This window comes from Falco biarmicus, chromosome 4, assembly GCF_023638135.1.
Source record: "Falco biarmicus isolate bFalBia1 chromosome 4, bFalBia1.pri, whole genome shotgun sequence".
In the NCBI taxonomy this organism is placed as follows: Eukaryota; Metazoa; Chordata; class Aves; order Falconiformes; family Falconidae; genus Falco; species Falco biarmicus.
The window spans coordinates 76,584,894-76,611,120 of NC_079291.1; the positions used below are offsets into that span (position 1 = coordinate 76,584,894).

The 26,227-nt window shown below is 43.7% G+C and overlaps 1 protein-coding gene across 34 annotated transcripts in view; it reads left to right on the forward strand.

Moving 5' to 3' along the window:
• The window catches only part of MAPK8IP3 (mitogen-activated protein kinase 8 interacting protein 3), a 70,752-nt gene that overhangs the window by 39,749 nt on the left and 4,776 nt on the right, over nucleotides 1-26,227 (forward strand). For 8 of the 34 annotated variants that reach the window (XM_056336611.1, XM_056336634.1, XM_056336614.1 and 5 more), the window contains 21 exons: nucleotides 2,227-2,238; nucleotides 3,598-3,615; nucleotides 5,995-6,052; nucleotides 7,041-7,193; nucleotides 8,737-8,818; nucleotides 10,603-10,754; nucleotides 11,327-11,383; nucleotides 11,859-12,029; nucleotides 13,616-13,775; nucleotides 14,617-14,712; nucleotides 16,163-16,324; nucleotides 17,254-17,419; nucleotides 17,878-18,063; nucleotides 18,673-18,859; nucleotides 19,659-19,781; nucleotides 20,062-20,142; nucleotides 20,654-20,721; nucleotides 22,166-22,314; nucleotides 23,145-23,316; nucleotides 23,435-23,548; nucleotides 24,970-25,008. In XM_056336611.1, the coding sequence (XP_056192586.1) occupies nucleotides 2,227-2,238; nucleotides 3,598-3,615; nucleotides 5,995-6,052; nucleotides 7,041-7,193; nucleotides 8,737-8,818; nucleotides 10,603-10,754; nucleotides 11,327-11,383; nucleotides 11,859-12,029; nucleotides 13,616-13,775; nucleotides 14,617-14,712; nucleotides 16,163-16,324; nucleotides 17,254-17,419; nucleotides 17,878-18,063; nucleotides 18,673-18,859; nucleotides 19,659-19,781; nucleotides 20,062-20,142; nucleotides 20,654-20,721; nucleotides 22,166-22,314; nucleotides 23,145-23,316; nucleotides 23,435-23,548; nucleotides 24,970-25,008 (2,406 nt within the window). The remainder of the gene's footprint in view (nucleotides 1-2,226; nucleotides 2,239-3,597; nucleotides 3,616-5,994; nucleotides 6,053-7,040; nucleotides 7,194-8,736; nucleotides 8,819-10,602; nucleotides 10,755-11,326; nucleotides 11,384-11,858; nucleotides 12,030-13,615; nucleotides 13,776-14,616; nucleotides 14,713-16,162; nucleotides 16,325-17,253; nucleotides 17,420-17,877; nucleotides 18,064-18,672; nucleotides 18,860-19,658; nucleotides 19,782-20,061; nucleotides 20,143-20,653; nucleotides 20,722-22,165; nucleotides 22,315-23,144; nucleotides 23,317-23,434; nucleotides 23,549-24,969; nucleotides 25,009-26,227) is intronic. The other 26 variants (XM_056336631.1, XM_056336633.1, XM_056336641.1 and 23 more) reach the window with 21 other exon arrangements.

Sequence of the window (26,227 nt, forward strand, 5' to 3'; positions counted from 1 at the left end):
TTTGGATTATTACCCTGTAGCCTTGACCCAGTGATCCGTGAGAAATGCAGACTGTTGTTTTCAAAAGGCCAAAGATTTTAGTTGCCCAAACCTTGCAAGGCTGATCACCACAGCTTCAGTTAAGTCAGAGGTGCTTCACCTCCTCCAGTACGTAAGGCTGCCCAAAGACCAGGGATTGATTTTGGGCTGTGAATCATCCGTTGTTTGGCAGTTATGATTTGTAATAACCGCGTCCAGAGGCTCTGCTGAACAGTGCCCATGTAAGTGTGGCTTATGAAGAGTATGTTTCTGTGCTGGGATAACTTTCTGGTTTGAGCAGAGCAGCAAAACTCTTGCAGGCGATGGCACAGTGGGCTAGCAGAATACGAGGGCTTCTCCTGGTTCCTTTTCAAACCTGGGAGATAGGCTGGGATGAAATCGGATAGTTCTGAAACATTAATCTAATCAGTCCTTTCGTTGAGTCCTGGCTACTGACTGTCCATATAAAAGTGTTATTTAAAATGAACGCACATGTTGGCAGGATTGTACGAAGGGAGGAGGGCAGAGAGATCTTAGAGGTCACATCTCTAACCAAGAAATGAGATTTGTACTTCCCTCCCCGCCCCCCCCCCTCCCGCCCCCAGCCTCGGCTTTGCATTATAGAAAGCACTAAGAAAGTCTGGTAAAGGTGGAAGCAAAAGACTAGGTCTTAGTACTGACAAATAGGTCAACATGATTCAAAATTTTCAAAATTTTGCCTTTTTTGTTAGATAAATTGTTCTGTCTTCCTGCTATACCTTTTGAGTCTGAAGAGCCACAGAGGAAATTGTGCTTTATGGGTGTGATGTAAGAAACAAGAGCCACAAGCTGAAAGAGTGCTCTATCTGGGTTGTATTTGGAGCTCGCTTCTCACTGTAAATCAAAAGAATTAATTAGGTGAAGTTTTACCTAACTGAAATTTGAATACTTCCAGTCTCTTTCAAAACTTGGCAATCAATCTTCAAAGAGCATTCTCTCTTTTTGGTCTGTTTCTTAAAGAAAGAGAAATCTCATTAAAGAGGACTTTAAAATAGAAGGATCTTACAGAAATTACCCTTGAACAGTAGCTGGCAGGCAAGTCTGTTTCTTGAATGGAAAATCTTACTCATTCCTTCTGGATATCTGCTAAGTGGCCAGCATCTCTTGGTACAAAATTGGCACTCTTCACTGCTATTTTTCAATACCAAATAATAAATATGTGGGTTGTGTCCTGCCCTGGCCCCCCCCATCCCAGCTCTAATGCTGCTTTACATACATGTTTCTATAGGAAGTATTCCAGAGAAAAATGTGGAAGTTAAACAGTTATTTACTAGTGGTAATTGTAGACCAAATTCCCTTTCTCTCAATACAGCTTTAGGAGCACTAGTTGGCTGTTCTCCTGCATGTTCACTTGTTAATTGCAGGTTCTGCCCTCCCAATCCTGGGTTGGCTCCCCCATCTCCTATCTCCCCTTTCCTGTTCTTCCCTATCCCAAGAGTTTCTGGATGCAAAGGAGCACTAGCAGTTTGGTTGTGCACTATCGGCAGGTCCTTCCTTTCAGTTTTAGGGTGCCCACTGTGTTTGCTGTGGAGTTTAAAACCTCCCTTCAAATAACAGGGGTTCTGTGATGAAGACAGAAATTCAGTCATATTAGCGGTAAGTTTATGCGTAGTTTTTTGTACAGAAGTTGAAATGGGATTATCAGAGTCCCAGAACTGCAATGAAAAAAAAAAGGGGGGGGGGGTTTATATGCAACTAACTGATTTTTGCAAGCTGTATTATCACTGAAGAGCACATGTTATCAGAAGATCTAGTTGCTAAAGTCACATGGGAGGGGGTATGAGAAGGTAGTAGGAACTAGCTGTTTTGCATTTAGTGGTACACAACTAAATAAAAAGAAAATAAAGGTTTATCTAGTCCAGGAAGATGTGATTGCCTGAGATTCACATCTGGAAAACTGGGGGTAGCTGAGGCATGTGGTTGCGGTTGTACCGCAGGTTACCTTCCCCTGATTTTTTTTAATGTCCTCTATGTAGAGTCATGCCATCTACAGTCATGGCAGGTCCTGTCCTTACTATTTCATGCCTTTTGACATTGAAATGGCTGAATCATTGTTAATTTTTTTTTTGAACAAAATTTTTATTTTGTTGGTTTCAGTCACTGATTGATCCTTTTTTCACTTCCTTTTTTCCCCTTGTCTCTCTGTGCTTCGCTGGACATGGCCCATAGGGGAGTTCTCAGGTGTGTATCTCCTCTGCTCAGTTTCTTTTCTTGGTTTTGTTTTTTTGTTTTTTTTCCTTGTTAAGGTGAAATGATGTGGTATACACGTGTGATACTCCCCTGCTCTTGTCCAAACACGGTTGGCTTTGCAGACTTCTCCCACCTTCGCCTTGCTTGGTTGCCTTGCACTGGTGGGGCCCTGGGCAGCAGGACGTCCCCGTGCTGTGCTCACAAGCCTGCTGCGTTTCAGTAAGCTTTTCTTGTGTGGCTTTCCACAGGTTTGCTCCACTGTGTTACACTGGCCTGTCACCCAAAGTCTTGGGGCCTCAGAGTGCTTTTTTTTCCTGTCAGGATGGGTGCTGTGCTTGAAGCAGGGCTTGGGTGGGCATGGTACTGAGTGAGATTCCCACTGTCCTCCCCGCGAACCACGCTGCGGGGATCCTTCCGTGCGCATGATGGCCGCTGTGGTTCATTGATGCACGTTGGCCGTCTTCTGGAATAGCTGCAGTGATGTTAAAGACACTTTTCTTGATGACTTAGAGTGGCAAAACCTGTCTTTCATGGAAGCTTTGCCTTTCTGGTAGGAGTTTGATACCTCTGTCTTCTGTTTTGAAGACTTGCTGCCTTAGGGCTGTGCTCTGTGGTCAGAAGGTTTCCATAAAATGCACATGGGCCCTGATGCAATTTAGATGAAGTCAAGGGGATCTCTTGACTTCAGTGCAAACTGGGTGAATTTTTCCCTGTAGTAAGGGCAGGTGACTTACACAGACATGATAGCTGTCCCCATTGCCTTGCCAGGCACCTCGTGGTGTTTGCGCTGTAAGGTCACAAAAGAAAGGGATGGCATCATCCTTTCTTTTAGTTCAAACTGTAAGCCACTTTTTTGTGGTCCTTTCTCAGAAAACCTCCCACTGAAGTTGAGTCGGAGTTTGTTGCAGTGTGGAGGTGGATTTGGGCCAGTGCAAAAGGGCCAGATGAGAGCTTTGATACACACCCCACCTTCTGTTTTCCCTCCTGCCCCTGTCCTCCCCTCACCCTGTTCATAACGTCTGTTGAACTACCTTTGTTGTGGGAATGGGAAACTCAGGCCTGTAGTCCAGGGGAGGTGATGAAGATGGAAGAAACAGATGAGCTCATCTCAGGCTTGTTCTGACACTCGAGTGTAAATACTCGTTAGGCCAGGCTGCAGCAGAGCAAGGTGTAGATTAGTTACTACTGAGCATCACATACACTGGCACCACACACAGGTACACGTGCTGATGAGCTGCTGTGTTTGCTATTTACAGATTGGTACTTAATGGCTGCTTTTTTTCTCTTCCTTTCTTCCCCTTTGTCCCCATCTCTTTCTGTTCCCTTTCTCGTATGGGATGGCTCTCATAGTACGGGATGATTTCTTTGGTAAGGCGAAGGCCTTTTTTCTTTTTTTCCCTTTCTTTTTTTTTTCCCTTTCTTTTTTTAAAAATGTGCATTTCTTACTAAATTTCTGCCATTCACTCAGCATCCCTCCATATGTCTTGCATTACCTTGGTTTGGTTTTTTGTGATGGTCGTATCACCTCTCCAAGAAGCAGGACGCAGCTGTGGTTTGGGGATTCTCCGTTTCTCTTGGTTGATTATCCACTTTGATGCTTCACACTATTTGCCTGGCTACAGGAGGTGCACAGTGTAGGATGGGCTCTGTCAGAGCTCTGTCCAGACCTCTTCCCTTTGCTCCACACCACAAAGGGGTGAAGAGAGTTTTTAGTTGCTCCACAGTGAGTTGGTTTTTTTTTTTCCCCAGGAGCAGAGCTTTCCCATAACCTGCATAAGGTTGTCTCATAGTGTCCATCCTATGGCTCTGGAAGGCTTCATCCGTTTCTTTATTGCAAGCCTAGCCCTTCAGACCTCTGGGCTGTTAAAGCATTGGGCTGTCACTGTGCTGCACACAAATAAGGTAGAAGCTGTGGTGAGGATACTGATGGTTGAGACACACTATGACTTTTAGTTCTGGTGTGATAGCTCACCCTTTTCACCAGAGTTCCTTTCTCTCCCCAAAACAGACATGGAGAGGGATAGATGACTCAAGAATGGGAAGGAAAAAGATCTAGTCCAAAAAAACAGGATGAACTCTTTCCCTTGATGTCTCTTAGCACCTGTAACACCCTTGTGCCATTTTAATGCCTTACTGGCTAAGTATTTATTTGATGATTTGTAGAATCACTAAAAAGGAACAAGACAATAATTTAGTAAACAGCTGATTTCTTGATCTTCCAATGAACATAGGGCATACCACGAAAGAAAGAGCTATAGGTCACCTTACCAAACCAAAACCACACTTCTGTTCACACTGCAGGTAGTGTCTCTCACTTTTCTGTTGTTTGTAATATTCTTTGACACAGCATCCAAAGAACATGCTGCCTGAAACATCAAAGTGATTAATTATCTGTCTACTAATTTTTCAAACGTAATTTGAAAAAGCTGCTTCTTACTCATTCTTGCTGGGAATTTTCTTTTGCCATCATAATTCATCCCATTTAACTGTGGGAAGAGGATTTGTATGTTGGAGTGTTGTGATGTGTTCTCACTTCTTGTATGCTCCCATGTTTTTCTAACTTTCATTTACTTCAAGTTTGTGTTGTTTTTATTTTATTGCAAATATTAATTAATCAGCAAATAATGGATCATGAAAACTGTTGATGTCTTTGCTGTAAAGGAAGGTAGTTCAGAGGGCAGGACAAGGAGCGCTTCGGCACAAACACTGATGGGTGTGAGACTTCTTCATGTTCTGGGACCTGTGGTGAGAAATAAGCTGCAGCCCTGAGCACTGTCCCCCAGGAGGGAGAGGCCTCTCTGCTTCTAGTTCTCAGGTGGCCTGTATTCCCCGTTGTAAAACAGAAGCTGACCCTATGAGCCAGCAGGTCCCTGGCAGCAGGAAACAACCCAGATGTGCTTTTGGTCCCTAAATTCCTTTCTTTTTGGTTTTAAGAAATACTGAATTTCTTAATTAAGAAATACTGAAAAACCTCACTCCTAGCCTCAGGTTTTTCACAGTGCTTGCAACCCAGTCTGCATATTGCAGTTGTAACACGTTGATGACCAGGTGGAAGCGCAGCGTGTCTGATGTAGATGTTTTCTTGAGCATGGGTCATAAGTGATGGGACCGAGACTTCAGATTTTAAACAACTGTGAGAAAACTGTTAAATGTAGGTAGAGCAATAGATAGTCTAAAGTCCTATTACAGTTCCTCTAGTGGAACGCTGATAATGGGAAGCTTTTCATGTGCATGAAACTGGTCACAACCATGATCCCAAATCTGTACTGAGAAACAGAAAATTTGGCTTATACTAAGAGAGAAAATCACTGATGTGCAGATCTGGCCAGCAATTTGGACAGTGTTCTGCTGTCCTCTGTGAAAAACCCATAAACTTCTACCTTCTTTCTGTATGAGTGATGCTAAAAAATGGTTGCAATGGCTCATGGCTGAACCAGGAGTTACTGACTTGACTTCCCTAATTGGTGTTAGTGAAGCTTTCTTCTCCGTCCCTCTCAAGGGAGTCTGTGAAAGTTGGGGTGAGAAGCTAGGTCTGCATTTGGGCTCTTTACGGAAGGACACATGGGTGTCTTTGCTTGTGCTGCACGGTCTTTCAGCAAGAGGCACTCCGCTCTTCACAGCAGGACACCGAAGCCTAGGGAAGCCTAACAAAAGTGATTTCTCTTCTTCAAGCATGAGTCAGGCAGTGCCACACACGCTTCGTATTTCTAGAAGAGCAGGTGAAAACTGCCTGGCCTTTCTTTTCAGGAATGGGCAAAGAAGTGGGGAATCTGCTGTTGGAGAACTCGCAGCTACTGGAGACCAAGTAAGGAACTGTTGCCTGCTCTGAACTGCTTGCCTAGTTATAAACGAGATGTCATCTCAAAGTAGGTCTTGGCCAGAACTCCTGCCGGTCAGGGGCTTGCTCATTTGTCTAACGGGTTCTCTTGAATACTCGGTCCTTGAATTGTAGAGGAGGAATTGCTTTTCTGTGTGACTTTCCAGTTTCTTTGCTGCAGGCACTTGGGTGAAATCTCTGGGCATGTGCTGGTAAGGTCTGATCCCAACTGAAATCAATGGCAAGCTTTTAATTAACTTCAGTGGGAATCTAGGTGTGGGTCTGAGCCTCTGTGAGGATATTGCTGTTTATAAGGTTTTATTTGCAAAGTTTGCTAATTGAAAAGAAAACTGCCTTACTGTTGAAAAGAATTTTCAAAGATCGATAGTTGGTAAGGGAGAAGTAGATGGTGTGATGGCCTTACTTTTTGAGAAAAGCTGGCAAACCAGGTACTAAAGCTAAGCAGCCAGGAAGAGGAAGGCAAAGTATTCCTAGGGGAGAGCTGGAGAGCTTGAAGGTGCTGATTTTAAAGGTATTGAGGTATTTCGGAGCAGATTGGAAATGCTTATTTATATTACCATCATCCACAAATATCCACAATTACAGATGACGCCAGTTCTGAAAGATGTGTTTCAGATCTTCATCCTGTTAAAAATAATTTGAGCCTTATGTAGGTGATAGGTTACCCTACACCTCTGTTCTGCAGCATTTTGCCATCTTCTTAAGAGGATGTTGGTCTGTCAGTCAGGGTGCAGGACTGGGCAAACCTCATCCCAAACAACTATGGTGATTTCTGTGTTCTTCTGCAGCTCCTTCCTGCCAAAATCTACTTCTCCATCAGTTATAGCTGGGCTGAATTGTATAAACACTTGTTTCAACTCTCCTTGTAGTACCTGTGACTTTAGTTTCAGGTCTCTCTTATGGATAGCTGCTGGTTTTGGGCGTTTTTGCTTATTGTCCCTTTCACACCCTTAAGAAATGCTTTGAACGTTGTGAAGAATGATTTGATTGCCAAGGTGGACCAGCTGTCTGGAGAGCAAGAAGTGCTGAAGGGCGAGCTTGAAGCAACGAAGCAGGCCAAAGCCAAAATGGAAACCAGAGTCAAGGAGCTGGAGGAGGAGCTGAAAAGGTGAGTGATTCACACCCTGTCCCAGGGACCTGGGAGGACACGAGTGATAAACCTGCCTCCTCTGTTTCCCTCTCGGAGGTTAGCACTGGAATTCAGAGGTGCCTTAAGAGCACTTCAAGGCTGATGGTAGGTGGAAGAGATTTTTAGTGTTACGTTGTTTTTATTGGTTTGAAATGGATTATTGAACCTTAGAAAACCTGCAGAATTTTCCTCCCCAGGACTAGGATTCTGCAGCAGCAACTGTACATCCAGGCTCCCCGGAGGAGAAGCATTCAGAGTTTCAATTTGCAAATATACACAGAAGGGGGGGGCGGGGAGGAAAGAATTTTGAAACCAGTAGTTTTGAATGAAGCTGTCAAGAGCTTGATCCTCGCAGCAGCCAAGATAGCTCTGGGAGGAATGAATGCCCATTCATTTAATGAAAGAGCTAATACAGATTGCCACAAACAATATTTACATGCCAGTATTGGTAATTGTTTCATTGTTCATATTAAGAATGAGAAGAAGAGGCAGAAGAGATTTTAAACTCCTATGCAGGATGCATTTGGAGCAATCTCACTTCTTATTTTCCACTCAAACTAGAGAAACCAAAGCCTGAACGTGTAGCAAAGCCTTTGACAACTTCACGTGCATAAAACTAAAGATGCCCCACAGGGCTTAAAGCAACATAATTACATTTTGACTAGCTGTACATTGCACTGTGGTATCTGAATTCAGAGGACAGTGCTTATTTTGCAGCTGGAATCTGGAATGTTGCCTCACTAATCTGAGCACAGAATGACCAAGAATAACACAGACTGGTCTCTTGTTTTTCAAAATATCTGAAATGAAAGTAGTCTCACAAGCAGAGGAAATAAGTGATTTTTAAAATGCCTTTTGAGCCTCAGAATATATATAATGTATAATGCAGTGGGAATGTGGACTTTTAACGGGCAAATGTGCCTTTTTAAGAGATGGGGACAGCATTTTTTTTCCACAGTGCCTTTGCTGTTACTAAAAGGGCTTGTAATTCAAATGGAACTGCATGAGTGCACCTCGGTATGGAGTTTAATGAAATTAAAAGCACTCGGTTAAGTCCTTCAGGTATTTCATTAACACTGATTTGGTGTTCTCTTCTTTACTGTTATGGCAAACTGTCCTTCATATTAGAAGCTTTTTTCACTGCCTTAAAACCAGAAGCAGCCCAGAAGAAGAACTTAAGCCAGCATTTTCAATGCTGATAATGGCTCGGTTTTTCCCACGGGTAAGATCTCACCAAACATTTGAACATCACGGCTCTGAAATAGAAAGCGGCTGGACTGTTCCAGTGGTCAGTATTTTGGTGCTTACATCAAATGTTCCAAAGGAATGGGGTGATGCTGGTGAAGCTCTTCAGAGTAACATGCTGCAAGAGACCAGAAAAACATCTCATGATTTGCTTAGCTCACAGTTTGAAAACGCTTCCTTGTGGTGTGGGCAGACAGACCTTCCCATACTACCAAAACACCTTGGGGCCAGCCATGGTATCACTTGGTGGTTTGATGCCTTTCTTCCTGTTTCCTAGAGTGAAATCTGAAGCGATTGTTGCCCGACGAGAACCCAAAGAGGAGGTGGAGGATGTAAGCAGCTATCTCTGTACAGAATTGGTATATTACATTACTAAAATGCCTGTGGGGAAAGGGGGTTTATATACTTACTCTGTATTACTGCAGGTCTGTCAGTCCAGAGATGTGTGCTGATCTGCCTTCATTAACAGTGATTGCAGATTGTTGTTGATGAGCATTGCTAACAAACAGATGCCATGAGATTACCTCTTTTTACAACTTCAAACCATAGTTCAGCTAAGATGAGCAGCTGACAGAACGGCAATACATACCATGCATGATGTGGCTTCTGCAGAACGGTGCTGGAGCAGTGCCCTGCTCCGCACCTTCTTGTTCTATCTGGTTCTCCCTGATTTTGAATTGAAGTGTCACGTGCAGTGTGGTTTCTCTCGGGGTCTTGTGATAGCCAGACTTCTCCAGAAGACCTTGTCTCCACAATGGCAGCGAAGCTGTAAGCCATCAGGCTGTTGTACACTGAAATCCAGGTTATACCACAGACAGCTTTGCCGCAGTAACTGCCGCCTTTTATTAGTTCTGTAATCTCAGTCTTGCAGCATTGTTTTTCTCGTTATTTCATTTACATAAGCCAGTACTGCCTATTACAAGGTAGACACAGAGAAGGTTTATGGACTGTTCTTCTGTGAGAGCTCTTAAAACTATTTTGGCTGAGGTAGAAGCTTTTCAACAAAGCAACTGTAGCAAAAAAAAAAATGCAAATCAAAGCATTAACAGAGATTTTCCTTGTAAATGTCACTCTGCTAGGACAGGGCATTAGGTACCCTTCTTCTCAATATTACTGTGTTCTTTCTTTGTAAAAGGTATTGGAGCAGGTTCAGTTCTAGCCTAATTCTTTTGACTGAACTGGGGTGAACTTGGTCAGTTGAGAGTTTAGGTAGATAGGAAAATTTTCAAGTTGTGGTTGTGAGATACTGAAGAGGGCTGGATTTCTTTTAAGCTGGACTGACGGAACGTCTGGTTTTTTTAATTATAAAAAAAATCTTGTAGAATTCCTTTTCATTTATACGCTTCTTGTTTTGACTGGTCGTACAGGTTTGTTCCAAGTCCAGGGAGGCTGGAGAGGGACTTGGTTAATTCGAGCTATTGCAGCTCTCAGCAGTACTCACCAGCCAGGCTGAGCTTGGGAATTGTCACAGTCTAGGCACAACTCAGTGCCACTTACTAGTAACGAGTTCCCAACCCCCTGACTGTTTCCTTTTGGGCAGATATTTGCCCCAGCTTAGCCATGCTGTTCTCATTTTCCCCTCCTTGAAGGAGACAAACAATTTCATTCCTGTTGCCTCCAAACCCAAAGCTGCATGTGTTCTCGCTGCAAGGCCAAGTTGTGTCACCAAAGAGGAAAAGGCTTTTCTTCAGTTTCTTGTGCCCTACACCTTTATCAGCGTGTACTAACAGAATGCCTCCTTCCTGGCCCTCTTGAGGGGACGGACGGCATTGTGCAGTGCTCCCTGCTGCTTGTGACTGCCTTTGCTAATGAACTAAAACTTCGCTTTCCAAACTTCTGGACCAGTGGACCACTGTCAGCTCTCGTAATCCCTTGCAGACTATCAGAGCACCTTTCTGGCAATAGTCCCTGGGTGGGGTTTTCGATTTGGTGGTGATTCTAATTCTAATTTCCATGGGTTTGCAGAACACCCCAGAGGTCTGTGGCCCATAGTTTGGAGCTCACTTGTCTAGAATTAACACTTCATATGGGGAATTTAGGGGATAATCCAACAGAACAGGAGGAGAACTAACAGCTGTGTCTTTCTGTCTCCTGACTTGTCCTGTACTAACATCAATCCCCTTCCATCTTTTGTTGGCTGAAGCAGTGCTCCTCCCCCCTGCAGGACAACATTCCCATAGCTCAGCGCCGCCGCTTCACTCGCGTGGAAATGGCCCGGGTTCTGATGGAGCGCAATCAATACAAAGAGAGGTTGATGGAGCTCCAGGAGGCTGTCAGGTGGACAGAGATGATCAGGTGAGACTGGGTGTTGGAGAACATTCCTATTTTAAGACAAAACCTGGCCATGTCTGACCTTGTGGTCAGTGGAACCCCTACCAAGATACGGGTTGAGAAGTGCTGGAAGTTTTCCAGACAGTTGCTTCTCTCCTAATACCTAATTCTTTCTCTCTTATTCCTGAACCTGCGCCGCAAATCTCGAGTTGACGTTGTTATTTGGAAACTCTGGGCAGTTGTTTCTTGTGTGCTAATTAAGCTAGGAGAAGCTGTGCTTGCTTCTAATTAATATGGCTTGAAGTGTGTATAATGGAGGGGTTTATAGTTAGCAGACTGGTACTCTGGCGATGATAGTGTTGCAGGGAGTTGATAAAACTTACTTGTCCTTCATGTCAACATTGAAACATAAAGCAATTGGGTGTGCTTACATTAAAGACCAGTGCATGTCACTTCATGTGCTGTGTTTTGAAACATGTTAGAATGAATTCTGAATTTTGACATGGCTTCCCTGATGGAAGCGGCCTTCTGGTTGGCAGAAACTTGGGTTGGCAGAGATGCTGAAATTTACTTGCTTCTGTTGTGTCTGTCCTTAGAGCTTCCCGTGAGCACCCGTCCGTCCAGGAGAAGAAGAAATCCACCATCTGGCAGTTGTAAGTTCTTTGGTGGTTTGTGTAAGATTAAGAGAAGGGGAAGTGTTGCCATTTCTGCTTTAGACAGCAACTTAATAGACTCTGATATTAATGAAACATCAATTGGAAGTGTTAGCTGAACCTTTTTGCCTTCAAGAGCTTCCTTTGTCCGTCGTGAAGTTAAAATCAGATTTGAACATTTGCATTGGTTTTGTTTTACACACTGAAAAAGTTCACGGGTATTCTGGAGTGGAAAGATACATACACTCCCAATCAGTTTTAATAAAGGGCTGTTTTCAGAAAGTATCTGTTTCTGAAAGCTAAAAACACCTTATGTCAATCAAACTGAGGACTTGGCTCCATGTTTGAAGCAGGGCAGTTTTCATGAAGGGTTTACAGCCCCTAGTTGCCTACCTCTTGCTTCCCCTGTTGTGAATCTGTGGTGTGTTGTCTCCGCAGGCACCTTTTCTCTTACTTGTTGGCCTTCTGTCCCTAGCTTCAGCCGTCTGTTCAGCTCCTCCTCGAGTCCCCCGCCAGCCAAGAGGACGTACCCATCTGTGAACATCCACTACAAGTCTCCAACAACAGCAGGGTTCAGCCAGCGTCGCAGTCACACCATGTGCCAGATCTCCTCCGGCAGCCGCACCCTGGAGTTCTTCCCTGAAGAGTGAGTTGTGTGCTAAGCCAGGTCCCCCTGTAGCTCTCCAAAATAGCGGCTTTTCTTGAAATAAGCTGTTTTCAGCTCTAAAAAAAGAGTCTTTGGTGTTAATGTGTTTCTGTCTCTTGTGGTTTATATCCCCGATCTTTCACTTATTTACCACGTCGATGAGCTCAGCATACTTTGTCTTCCCTAAACATCACTGCCATGGCTTTCTAGGCCATGATGGTTCATCTCAGCAGGGACCCCGCTCTAGGCTTGAGTTGGCCTCAGTCCTCATTCTGCAACGTGTTTGCAGACTGCGTGATGGAATGAAGTAGGGCTTTTGTGGTAGAGTGTGATGGCAACACTGGGGCAGTGGGACAGAGTGTCTTGCCCAACCCTGTTGACAGAGAATTTAGGTGAAGACAAAAGTTCTCTCAACAGCGCGTTTAGGTACAATATTTGGGTTTAATCTTAACCATGCTTTAAAAAGAGTCTCTAGGTGTTGTTACTGCAGAGTCTTCTCCATGTTCTTTATGTCTCCTACATGAAGGGAGAAAACTTTTCTGTGCTTTACTTGACTTTAAAATGCGTGCTGCCCTTACGAGGTTGTACAGTTTCATCTGTGGTATGTTTTTGTGGAAGGACTTTGGAGAATGTGATAGTAAAGTATTATAACTTCTGCTGTAAGAAGGATTTGTTGGAAAGGTGCTAGATCAGGAGAAGAGAGATTATCTTTAGAAGGGTAAATTTGTATTTTGTAGATACCCACTGCCTATATTATGTTCTTTTTATCTGACTACATTATCACAGTCATTGTGTGCTGTCTGAATGCTTTTCAGCAGTGCATTAAATGATGTGACTAATTGCTGCCAGAAGCTGTTTCACCCTCTCCCCAGGGAGCTTTTGGAGGGAGATGTTTTGTTTTAGCAGGGGGTTATTTTTATTTTAAGTATATATGTCATTATGTGTGTGTGTAGGGCTTTTTGATTTAGATTGGATTTTTTTGCTGATGTTGTTTGTACTTGGAATGATACTTTTAAAACCTATTGAGAGCTGGAACTGATATTCAAACAGCCTTTGTTTATATTAAAACATATCTTAAGAGCTCACAGATCAATTTTTCTTTTAACCTTTGCCAGTGCAAAGCTGGAGTTGTTCTGTTGAAACCAGCCGTTTCAACAGCACTTAATGCATATTTCCCTTGTCAGCAGAGAAAGCTTTAAAACGGACAGAAAAATAAATAGTTGACTGTAATGAAGAGGGGAAGAACTCAAAATGCCTTCCTGGTGGAGACATTAGATCAGTAAATTGTAACTGCAAAGCAAAAATCAGTGTAATCTCATAGATTCTTAGGCCTTATGGAAGGTTGCTTCCCTGTTTCTGAAGGCCTTGTGGAGCACTGCAGTACAGAAGACAATGATTTGGCCTGCCACATCGCTCAGGTAACAGGGAGTTAAAAGATTAGGGATGCCAGTATTGTCTTCTTAACAGAGCTTTCTATCTTCCAATTTCCTGCATCTGTTTTCGAAGATGGATTTGGTTTGCTTTATGTTTCCTCCCGCTGCTACGGTAATGTTCCGTTAACCTTCAGCTTCTGTTTTTAACCATAGGTTGGGAAGTGACGCTGTTTCTTCTCTCCTCAGTGACTGTACGTCCTCAGCGCGTCGGGAGCAGAAACGGGAGCAGTACCGCCAGGTCCGGGAGCACGTACGGAACGATGACGGGCGATTGCAGGCCTGTGGCTGGAGCCTCCCTGCCAAATACAAACAGGTAGGGGATCAGTCTCCGGACAGGCTGAGGGCACGTTGTCCCTCCCAGTGCAACCAGTGAAGACCTAACTCTCCCACTGGTAACCTTAGCCTTAGTCCCTAAATATCTCATTTAGAGATATGATATGCATGTTTTCTTTGGCTGATAATTGTAGGCACAGCTCAAAATAATGTTTTCTTTATTTCCACCAAAGTCAATGGAGGGGGCGTTCCTTTGCATGAAGGTTCTGAAAGAACCTACCCTAAACCAAAAGTAATTAAGCTTCCTTGTCCAGAGCCCAGTGCTTGTTTTTGTTTCCTTTGTTATTATAATTGGGCTCGTACATTAGATATTTCGTTGATACTTTTGAGAACTTTACCAATTGTTTAGCGTAAAACTCAAATGCAGCGCCGTTTGCTCCTGCTTCTCCCCAGCAGTAATGCGAAGTCAAATGTCATCAGCCTCATTTGTTGGCCTGTGGCTCAATTAACTGGTCAAAGACTGCCTGGAAGAAGGAGTCTTGCAGTGTGACTTGAAAGTGGATGAGTTTCAGGCCGTGATTGAAAAGGAACACCAGTGTTCTGGCTTCCTTGCAGGGAGCATCCGTTAACAACCCTTTCTCTGTCAGCAGTGCAGCGTATAGCCTCTGGTGACCATAACGGGGGCACCGTATCATGGTGAGAGAGGCAGTCTCTCAGGTTGTCTGCGCCCATCCCTGTAGGGACTCTTGTTTCACCCAAGATGTGAGATGAAGCCTCAGCAGCATGCAGCTCTGAGGCTAACAAGTTTGGTTCTGCCACATTGGTTACATCTCATTTACCATAACTCGGCGTTTACAGCTTTGCGCCTCTCTTCCCTACAGCTGAGTCCCAACGGTGGGCAGGAAGACACCCGCATGAAAAACGTCCCCGTACCTGTCTATTGTCGCCCCCTTGTAGAGAAGGACCCGACCATGAAGGTAACATTGTCTCTGCGAACCATTCCAGTCCAGAAGGGGGACATGGAATAAGCAAAGAATTTTGGTCTATAGATGTGCAATTTTTACAACAGTCTGTTTGGTTGGGTATTTTTACATTATATATTCCAAATTCTGTCTTCTGCTTCCCGTTTTTTTGAGTGGTGGCTTCTGGTGTACATAGGGGAAAATGCCTCTCTCTGTAAGGACATATTCTCAGCTGATTGTGTTTGCCAGATTCCATGCTTCTGTCTTACAACTACGCTTTTTTTTTGAGACAACTCTTCAATAATATTAGCAAAATTCTATGCTTATAAGGCTTTTGCTAAGGCTCCTTATGGTATAATGCAAAACAATATAAAAATTCATAAAGATGAGCAGGGGAATGTAAAAATGCATTTCATCATGTTTTCTTAGTTTCCGCTGTTGACCAGGATTCACCGGTAACAGGCCAAAATTATCTAGAGTGGATTTTTGTGAAGCTGTGTCTGTCGATACTAGAATATTTTGAGCAGAATTGTGGTTAAGAATAGATGGTCATCTCTCTACAGGGCAGCACATTTATGTCATTGTGGTGTTTAAGTTGTAATAAAATTCTGATGCTATTAGTTGTTTTTAGAGGGTTGGTGTAATCTTTGGATATTACTGTGTTTAGCATCTTTGCTTTATGATTTTTGATAAATCCAGTATCTGTTTCTGTAGTCCTGTTCGCAGTATTTTCCTAAAAAACTACCTGGAAATAGCTCATAGAAGGTTAGCTAGATTTAATTTCAGAAAATATGCAGTGTGCTTCTTTCACTCTACATTTGTTAGGTAGGGAACTAAACCAGTAGACTTTTTTTTCTTTTTTTTTTTTTTTCTTTTTTTTTTTTTTTTTGTGTGTGACTTCATTTTTTTCCTGTCTGTTTCTTTAAATGGCTCTCTAAGATCAGACACTGGTTTTTGGGCAAAGGAGTGTGTGAGGAAGCAGAAGAGTGCAAGGGGTGGGATGAGGACTAGGGAACAGGAATGCACTGAATGCATATCCTCAGCCAAGCAGTGGCTGTCGATTTTAGTTAAGCAGTACTGCTTCGTGTGTCCTGGGCTAGTAACATATGCCATGTCCTGCTTGCTTTGCTACAATGACTTAGGAACTCCGCAGTCAGAAAAACTGAGGACATTTCAGAAGCCTGTATTCAGTTATGCACTCAATTTACTATCTTTATTTTCTTTACAATTTCCAGTCACATCTGTTAAAAAACCAGTGATTTTCACTAGGGTTCAGAGAACCTTTATCTTACCTCCATCAAATCTGACTACGTCTTCTAGTAGAAATCAGCAAGATCCATTGTTTCCAAGTCAATATTTCAGGTGTTTCACATGTGTCCACAGTTGTCCACAAAGGCACCTGATTTTAGAGCGAGCCTGGAGCCTCCAGAATTCTTAGTTTAAGATTCCTGTTTCTGTTCCTTAGCTGTGGTGTGCAGCTGGAGTCAATCTCACGGGATGGAGACCTTTGGAGCAGGACCCTGGGAACGGGCAGAAATTGGATCCTGGACGTGATCCCCTCACCTGTGATAGGGAAGTGGAAGGCGAAAACAACAAAAGTAGCCATACGTCTCCTGAAAAGAAGAAGGTCAGGAAAGAAAATGGATTTCTTTTTTCCCGCCAGTGTTCTTTCTAATTCCATCCCTGACATGCCCCCTTTCTCAGTACCTTTGTGCTATGCTATGTTATACTCTTTGTACTTCTGAGACATTGTCTTGTGGGACAGGGTTGTGGTATTCTGGCTCTTCAGTAACTTTCTGTGTGATTTGGGATGGATCACTCGGGATAAAATTTTCTAACTTCTACTTTTGAAACGTTTGGAATTTTGAAAAAAATCCTAATAAGGGTAATTTACTTGATGAGGTTTCTAGGAAGATTATGGAGCCCTCATCACAGTAAATTTAAAAAATAATACATAAATTCAGGCAAAGCTTTGTTAAAAAGAAAGTAGACGTAGTAGCAGAGTCCATGAGCCTGTTTGGTTCAGGAGTTGGAGCTCTCGAGATTTATTCCAGCTGGTTTTTAGTAGTCTTAGGCATTGGGTTTGAGGTTTTTTTTATAGAACAAAGCTGTAATTTACATATAATAATACAATGTTTTATTCTTTCTGGTGGGTGGGTTTTTTTTCCCACAGCTGTCTTACACTGCTGCCTTATAAGTCTTCTGAGATCAGCTTGCTTAAGCTGGTAGGTTGAGTGCGTCCCAGCTCCATGGTCTCCTGTCTGAAGTGAATGCTCCGTGATACATTAGACAGACATCTCAGAAGAGAATTTAATGGTCAAACTCCTCTAACCCTAAGGAGCCAAATAGGCTTATTGGCCAGTGTTGCAGATACTAGTGTGGCAATGTGAATGCAATATGCATAGTTCATATTGTTTATTTGCATCATTAGGAAGACACTTGGTTCTTTGAAGCCGGCATTGTGCTATTTGCGTGTGTAAATGTTGCCAAGCATTAATACGTTCAGTCTGATCTGAGAGGAGCACTGATTATGCCTGTCTGTTTGCTCTCCTGAAGGCAAAGGAGCTCCATGAAATGGATGCCACGTCCAGTCGTGTCTGGATCCTCACTAGTACGCTGTCAACAAGTAAAGTTGTAATTATTGATGCCAATCAGCCTGGCACAGTGGTGGACCAATTCACTGTCTGCAATGCTCATGTGCTCTGCATCTCCAGCATCCCTGGTAAGTGGGTCGCAGGCACTTTGATCTGCACAGGGTTACCTGCTCCACTAAGGAGTGACAAATGTAGTGTCCTCACTTCATAACTAACCCTTGGACCCTCCTGCATTCTGTAATTGTCCCTCAAAACCATAATTCAGATTTTGCCTTCCCGTAGGACCCTTCCATGGAGATCCCTGACTGTTGAACATGTAGTAAGTTGTTCCTTTGGCACGTAAAGGATGGTTCTTGGGAGCAAGAGCAAGCCTTGCCCAGGTTTGGGAGGGCTCTGTAGCTGGCCTGGATGTTGACGCTAGGGATGAAGGCATTCACCATGATGTTGCCTGATGCTGCGGTGCCTCCCCAGGGCAGTGAACCATGAGTGAGGGTCAGATCTTCCATCCCTATGGTTACCTCAGGAATAACATTTAAATTAGCAGTGACAGCTAGATTTATGGGAGAATCTGTTCTTTGCCCTTCAGCGGCCAGTGAGAGTGATTATCCTCCAGGCGAGATCTTTCTGGAGGGAGATGTAAATCCTGAAGAGTCGTCTGGAACAGATGGTGTCTTGGCAGGGATCACTCTGGTGGGCTGTGCGACCCGCTGCAATGTGCCACGAAGCAACTGTTCCTCGCGTGGTGACACACCTGTGCTGGACAAGGGACAGAGTAAGTTTTGGGACATGAAACTTAATGGTAGCCCAATTATAGCTGGTCCCATACAAGCTTACGGTCTTAGAGCTGCATCCTTCTGTACCTGAGTTAAACACTTCAAAAGTAAACAAGTTTCTTAATGTGGTAGAGGAAGACCAAAGGCACTTTTGGCACAGTTCTCTTTAGAGCCCTCCTTTTCTCTTTGAGTGATCCACGTTCTGCAGCCTTGTTGGTGGGGGTCATACAGCAGAGTATTTTGGACAGGTGATATGTTTGCCCTGCTGCAATGGCTTCTGTTCTTACTGCTTTCTCCTCTGAACCATGTCTTCTTGTGAAGTCAGTTAAGTCCGTATGAAAACCGTAGCGATGCCCTTGCTGACTCCATACTGTAGTGGGAAGCCCTGGAGAATTTCTAATGTTTTGCTGGCCACAGGCTGTGCCTCACTTTAAAATAGCTTCTCTTCCTGATCCAAGCAGAAAACTCTAGATTTGCTGTCTGTGGTGCAGGCTCAGGGCTTGATTGAATTTGGCAAGGAAGGATAAATTAAAAACTTGACTGATTCCTGTATAGCTAACTTACTAGCTCATTCTCCAGTACATCTCCCACTGTTCTTTGTCTTTTAGGTGAGGTGGCGGCTGTCTGCAATGGGAAGATCAACCAGTCCCAGTCCACTGAAGAGGCAACAGAAGCTATGGAGGTACCAGAGAACGGTACAAGCGAGGCAGAGCCTGCTCAGGCCAGGCCTGGGCCCCTCACGGAGCACGTGTTTACCGATCCAGTCCCTGCACAGGCGCCTCTTAGGCAGAACGGGTAGGCAGTCAGGGGCCACAGTGCCAGTTCAGTTATTTATCAATCAGCTCTGTTTTCGTAAGCTTTTTGATATGAGAACCAGCCTAATCTTCTATAAAGTAGCAAACCTTTTTCAGTTTTGTGCCCAGATAGTATTACCAATGAGATAATGGGGAGAGAAAGAAATGAAAGGAAAATAAACACGGTTCAGCCTGCAGCAGACTGTGTCAGCTGTTTTAAGTGCAAATATTTGATCTCTTGGTATGAATTCAGACCTGCTGTTAAGACTGATCTTCCAAAGTACATGAACACTTGATATTCTTACCAAAGGAGTTTACTGATTCATGTATAAAAATAGTGATTGATTTATTCTAGTACTACCTCTACTGTGCTGTAAAGATAATGAAGACAGCTTATTCACCATCCAAAAATTCTTAAGGCAAATGAGTCTGATGTGATGCCCGAGGAGCAAGGTGGAAGTCTTGGAGACAAATTGTTCCTAAACAACCAAGTTGTTCTAAGCCGTCTCTGTTGAAGCGGGAAATGGACAGAGAAAATACTGTTTATGTGATAGTACTGCCAGACACTAAGTTAAGTTCTGTACATTTGAAGTGCTTGTTATTTGTATTGGTGGGGGAAAAAGGAAGTTTTACAAATTGCGGATTCAGGAGTCAAGCAATTCAAAACCACTGACGAGGAGGAAGCGATTTGTGTATGCAGGGGCCCTTACCTACTTGTGAATGCCAGCCTTTGAGCGTAGATGGGCATTCTGTGCGTTGCTGCTACTAAAGCCTTTAACAGTGTTCTTTTGCCTCATCAGGGAGAATGGTCAGCTGAAGACAGAGTCAAGCACAACACTGCCAGATCAGGAGTTGAATGGGGATGCTGCTGGGACTTGCACCAGTGCTGCCCCCACCATGTGGCTGGGAGCACAGAACGGCTGGTAGGTTCCCCTGGGGCTGGCAGATAACCTCTGTCACCTCTGTTCTCTGGGCTCCACTTTCCATGTCTGCACACCTTAAGTTCACTTGTTGTTCCTAAGAGTAGGTTTTCATTGCTCATTGTTGCCCTGAGCCCTCAGCTCATTGTAATAGGCACAGGGATTTAACCTCACTTTCTTACCTAATCGTTGCCTTTTCTACCAGAAGAAAAGAGTCAAGCCTAGTCAGGCTCAAGGTGTGGCGCCTTGCTGCTAACCCTCCCCAATTTGTCCTTTCTCACAGGCTTTATGTGCACTCAGCTGTATCCAACTGGAAGAAGTGTCTGCATTCGATAAAGCTGAAGGACTCTGTACTGAGTCTAGTGTAAGTGTGCATGCCAAGAGACAATGAAGGGGAAGGTTCAGTGCCCGAGCGATATTTTAGATGGGGGTAACAGCTCTTGTCAGTCATCTTTTTCTTTGCTCTTCTATGTGCATTGGTTTGAGGAGTTTTCCAAGGTTTTTGTTTATTTGAAAGCCTCATGCTGAGCCATTTTCCTGCTTAACTGCAGACCTGACCCAATCCAGTGAAAAAGGTGCTAAATGAGATTAGCGGTATCAGGAGGAGAAAAGGGGGTGTAGTTACGTGGAATTTCTTGAGATTAATGGAGTTTGTAGTGTGAAGAAGTTAACCTCAACAGGAAATGTATGTATGATGTTACTACAACAAAGGTAAGATGTATGACCATCGGCCCTTGCAGGATGTTTCTGCAAGTGCTAAACTGAATGGGAATTGTAGAGAGAGCATAAAGACGGCGTGTGTGTATTTCAGAAAGAAGCTGTTAGTCCCTTAGTTCTACAGACTTTTTTAAGTATTTACTTTTCTGTGATTTCAGGCATGTGAAAGGGAGGGTCCTTGTTGCTCTGGCAGATGGAACACTAGCCATATTCCACCGGGGAGAAGGTAAGAATCAATATAATAACAGAAAACCAAACTTTGCTGAAGGTGTACTAATGGATTAAATGCTATTCTGAGTCAAGAAGGAAAGGTGCTGGCTTGCTAGAGTACAAACACAATTGAAATGCGTAGCTATTATACATATGTAATCATCCTAAAACATTTAAGGTATACTTGAATACCATTTCTTGAGCTTTTGTGAACAAAAACCCATGTGTGGATGTCCTGTGTAGCACATGCAGAGTAAATGCAACACTTTCAGGAATGCATGTGCTGTGCAGCTGTTTGAGGCATGCTTGGTAAGTTTAAGGCATTTGGGCCATGTTGGTGTTACTACGGATTCACAAGTCAGCGGTAACAGGGATGCACAGGGTGCTCCACGCAGCACAGGCTGTACCTGAGCAGATCGTCTGTGTAGCTGCGAATAGACCTGTTGCTTCCTAGAGAAGCTGGACTCTCTAAGTAAGTAAGTGGAACTGATAACTGCATACACAGCAGGCAGAGCTGGGGTGCTCTGGAAGTCTGGAAATCCCCAAAAAATGTCACCTTTGCATTACGCTTGGCCAGTTTTTCTTGTTGCAAAAAAGAGACATCTGAGTAATCTGACATGCCTTAATCCTGCCAGTTCAAGATATTTTTGAATTCTGTATTTCTTGTCCTCTTCACTGTAGTAGGTTTTGTTTCCCTATGACTTGAGCTGTTTCTGAGCTGTGTTCATACCTGAAAGTACATGGGAATTTGCTAACTGTGACTTACGTTTGCATGTTAAGAACTTAGTTGTTCATTGAATAGCAGTTTATCCAGTATGCGGAAATACAGAGATCAATGGTTTTGTGCAGTCTTAAGTTTTGATTCAGCTTCTGTCATGAGTTCAGGCCTGACCACTGACACATAAAAATCATTCCCATCAGAAACAGAATAAAGCTTCATGACATAGAGGCCACCCGCTGTGAAGGACACAGTACCTGCCTGGTTAGCTAGAAAATAAGCATGAGAAAAGGGAGATCTGAGTCCTTATCCTGGATTTGACACTTAGGAGAAGTTGTCTGTCTGGGATATGAGGAAGCCTCACCACAAGAACTGTACGATCCGTTTCCTTTCAAGTTTCTGCATAATCTTGTTAGGCTGTCTTTCTTCTTCCCCTACGGTTCTTGTACTTGTTAAAGAAACCTGTTTGCTTCATTACAATAAAAGGATGTTTAAATTAGCCTGATTTGGAGAGCTTTCAGCCCACCAAACTAAACTTTATTGTCGTATGTTTCGTAAGGATAAGGCTGTACCCAGAGTAGTGGTATGGATTCATGGGAAGTTCACAGACACAAGCAAAATGAGCATTTGAGTATTAGCTGAGCCTGTATACCTAGATATATATGGAAAAGTAGATGATTCTGTTTGTGTACTGACATGTCACGAAGGAGATGCATCTTTCCGCACTTGTTTTTCACCTTAGATGGTCAGTGGGATCTCAGTAATTACCACCTAATGGACCTTGGTCACACTCACCATTCCATCCGCTGCATGGCTGTTGTGTATGATAGAGTCTGGTGTGGCTACAAGAACAAAATCCATGTTATCCAACCTAAGACAATGCAGATTGAGGTAAGAGAGAAAACGTGTGTATATGCATGCACGTGCTTGTCTTGTGTTTATTCTTAGAGCTGTTTCATGCTGCAGTGTATGGAAATGCAGAACCTCTGTATTGTCCTTGCTGACTGTAGGACCCAAACTGTCAATCTGGGTCATATCATGACCTAGTCTGCCAGGGTGGTATTTATTCTTTCATCCCTTTCGGAGAGCTTAAATCTTTAGTTACATCTAATCTGAGCACTTTCTTTGCCATCACTAGTGAGCCTATGAGACCACATACTGTACAAATGTACATGCATGCTTTACAGCTGCCCTTCGTATGTGGTCTGAGACTTCATCTGCGGGCACTGTGGCACAAAGGAAGAGTACAGCTAGCAGGCCCCAGCGATACCACTTGCCTAAGGAAAAAAAATGACATTTAGAGCCTTTTGGTTGAAATTCAATACAGTGGTGTTTGTACAAACCTATCTGACAGTGCTCGGAATAGTTCTAACCAAAGGGAGTAGTGCTGAATGTGAAGTTCACATCAGTGAGCCAAGGCAGTTTGATCTGTGGAACTTAGACTGGAGTTGTGTGTTTTCCTTTTCTACCAAGCACCCTGAAAGCTCTTGGTTTCTAAATGTTCTTGCTCCTGAAGTGGTCTGCAAAGACCGTGATCTCTGCAGAGCTGCTGTACAACTTACCATTTCAAGCAAGGGATTTTGGACTTTGCAGGTCAGCTGGTATCAACACATTTTCTCCAAGAGCTGTGAAGTGATCTCCGTTGAGGAAAATGGAGTATATGAGTAGATAATTGCAAAGCTTTTCTGAACTCACGTTGGTCCACCTATTTGGCATTTCAGAAATCTTTTGATGCCCATCCTCGGCGGGAGAGTCAGGTGCGACAGCTGGCATGGATTGGAGATGGAGTATGGGTTTCTATCCGCCTGGACTCCACTCTGAGGCTTTACCATGCCCACAGCCATCAACATCTGCAAGATGTCGACATTGAGCCTTACGTCAGCAAGATGCTAGGTGAGGCAGTAGAGACCGTCAGTAAGTGGTCTGTTGCTTAGTGAGATCAATCAAAATTTGTTAGCAGACCTTGCCCAAAGTTGTAACTGACTCTCCAACTCTTGTGCATGCTTACTAGGCACTGGAAAGCTGGGCTTCTCGTTCGTGCGGATTACAGCTCTGCTCATTGCTGGCAACCGCCTCTGGGTAGGGACAGGGAACGGTGTCGTCATCTCCATTCCACTGACTGAGAGTAAGTGGCATTTATTGGAGATACTCCTGTGCCCCCCCCCCCCCCCCAAAAAAAAAAAGATGCTTCTGCATATTATTTGTGTGGCATGGTGGATGGCTCTGGCAGGCAGGCTAATGCTTTCCAGCCATTTTTACCCTGAACCTGACATGCCTTTGATCATTGCAGTGTTCAGAGAAAAGAGCCCTGGGTATGAGAAACCCTGAACTTTGTTTAACTTTTCCTTATTAAGGAAATGTTTGGTTGAATGGATTTAACCTGTTTAAAACCAAATAGGTATTTGTTGCTGTCAATTTCAGTTCAGTTGAAGCTGTTTCCTTCTTGGGGGACCAATGACATCTCTACCATCTGTACAATCTTCTTTTTGAGCGTGACCTTGACAGAGCAGACTCATGTGAACTGATTCTGTAGCTTCTGGAAAGCAGGAGAAACATTGGGAGTTGTAGTAAGTCTCCAAAAGGAGGCCGTGTGATGAGAAGTCACCAGAAGATCTCCCTGGAAATTTTGTTTCTGCATAGACGTCTAAACATCTTTGTAATAGTATTTTCCAGAAACTGACCTTAGAAAAGCTTCATTTACTCAAATTAGGGCTCAGCTTTATCAGTCAAGTAGAAATCTATCCTATGCCAAATCCAACCTGGTGAGGAGACCCAGCAGTAGTAGTTAATACATACATCTCTGGAGCTGGAAGCTTAGTTGAAGCTCTTGGTAATCCTGTTCTGTATGTGCCAGTCAGAATCTTATTTTGAAGGTCTGTTCCAGATTATCATGGGGCAGTAGGATTTGACGCTGATTGCAATTGCTTTCAACAGAAAGCAGCCAAATTTACATTTTCTCACCACTGCATACAGGAAAGCTGAGAAGCAAATAGCTCTTGTATAAGAGCAGCAAACCTGTTGTAATCCTTCTGGAAGTCTGGGCCAAGGTGGTCTCCTCTAAGGCTAGTAGAGCTGGATATGCCTGAGGCCGACACAAGGAAGCCAGTGACAGTCACCTTTGAGCACTGCAGTCTAGGTCTCATTTCTGAATCCCTGTTTTAAAGCCCATTCTTTCTTGGGGCTGCTGTCCTAATTCTAAGTTAAGCTTGTTCCCTGCTATAAACAGGTTGCTTTGTCTGTTGGTGTTACTGTAAAAATGTGCTAAGCAGTAAGGTTTCACTAGAAGCTTTAGCAATGGATCCTTGTGACCATGGTTCCTCTCCCATCTCAGATACTACATTTGTGCTCGTTAGGTAAGACCAAAGCGAGGAAGAACAGTGTTGGTATAAACTGATCCAAGCCTGTAGCTCCTGTTGCAGTTTCTCTAGGTTTTATACATTTCTGTTGCTCCCTGAATTTTCTCCCAGTAATCACCTTTTTCTTCTCTCCCATCCTGCCTGTCTCTTCCCGTGCCCCTCTGTGTTCCCACTCCTTGCCTGTGCCTAGCTGTAGTCCTCCACCGAGGCCAACTCCTTGGGCTCCGGGGTAAGTCCATTGCCTCCTTCCTTCAGCTTTCACTCCTTTTGCACCCATTCACCTTTGCAGTTGCTTTCCCACCCTTCCATCTTGCCATTCAGCACTCTCTGTCCATTTTTCCTCGTCACTCTTTCATTTTAAGTTGTAATCTGAGAAAAGCGACCAGAGACAGTAATGTAAATATCCTCATTTCCCATCGCAAAAAACATTTTCATCCATCTCATTAGCCATCCCTCTGGGGTTTTTCTTTTGTGTTCAGAGTATTTTATTCTTCATCAGTAGTTCCCTTACTGTGGTAGGCCAGGTTTGAGAAGGGGACTGTAAAGGTTCTTTCAGTCAGAGAGTTCCAGGAAGGAGGAGTAGACTGTTCTTCCAAGGTCTTCCTTGGTCATCTTTGGTTTTCCAAGGATGCTTCTCTCATCAGTTCCAGGCCAGTGGCAGTAGGTGCTGTGCACTTGCCAGCTGCAAGTAATCAACCAAGACTTAGAACCATTCGGGACTTGAGAATTGTTTGGTTTTGTGCCAGTTAGGGAAGGGTGTGAGTTCAAATTTATGCTTACCTTAGCCTTTCCAGGGTCAAAAATGAGTATTTATTTTTTTTTCTCATTGTAAGGCATTTCTGTGGCTGTCCAGAAGTGTTATCAGCATGTCTCTCCTCCTTTTAAAGCATCTGATATTGGTTGCAGTAAGAAGCCAGATACTGAGTGAGAAGTGCTAATACCAGCCTGTCAATTGGATGACTTCATCCAACTGCAGCTGCTTACAGCAAACCAAAGCACAGAGATGCAGAGAGCCTTCATCTTAGGCATTTTCCCCCTGTACACACCAATACTTATTCTTCTGTCAAAATACTTGTACTTGTCTCGCCATCCTGGCTTGAGCCTGACAGGCAAAAGTCTCCTTTGTCCAAGTCAATAATTGAAATGCAGCCCAAGCCAAAATACAGAACTACAGATAAGCAAGCAAGCAATTTGAGTTGTCTTACAGAAGGTGAAAGCCTTCTGATTTTAGTACTGTTTCTGTTTTACGGATGTGGGTGCATGCAGAAGGAAAGCATCTCCCATTCTGAGCTCTGAGCACTGGTCTCTCTGTTCCTTGGTGAGTGGAAGCACTCACATTCTTGGAGCCTGGATATGAAACATACAGGCCCCTGAGCCCACCTTGAAATCCTTGGAAACTGTGGATGTGAACATCTTTTAGATGTTCATTGCTTGAGCAGCTGATCTTC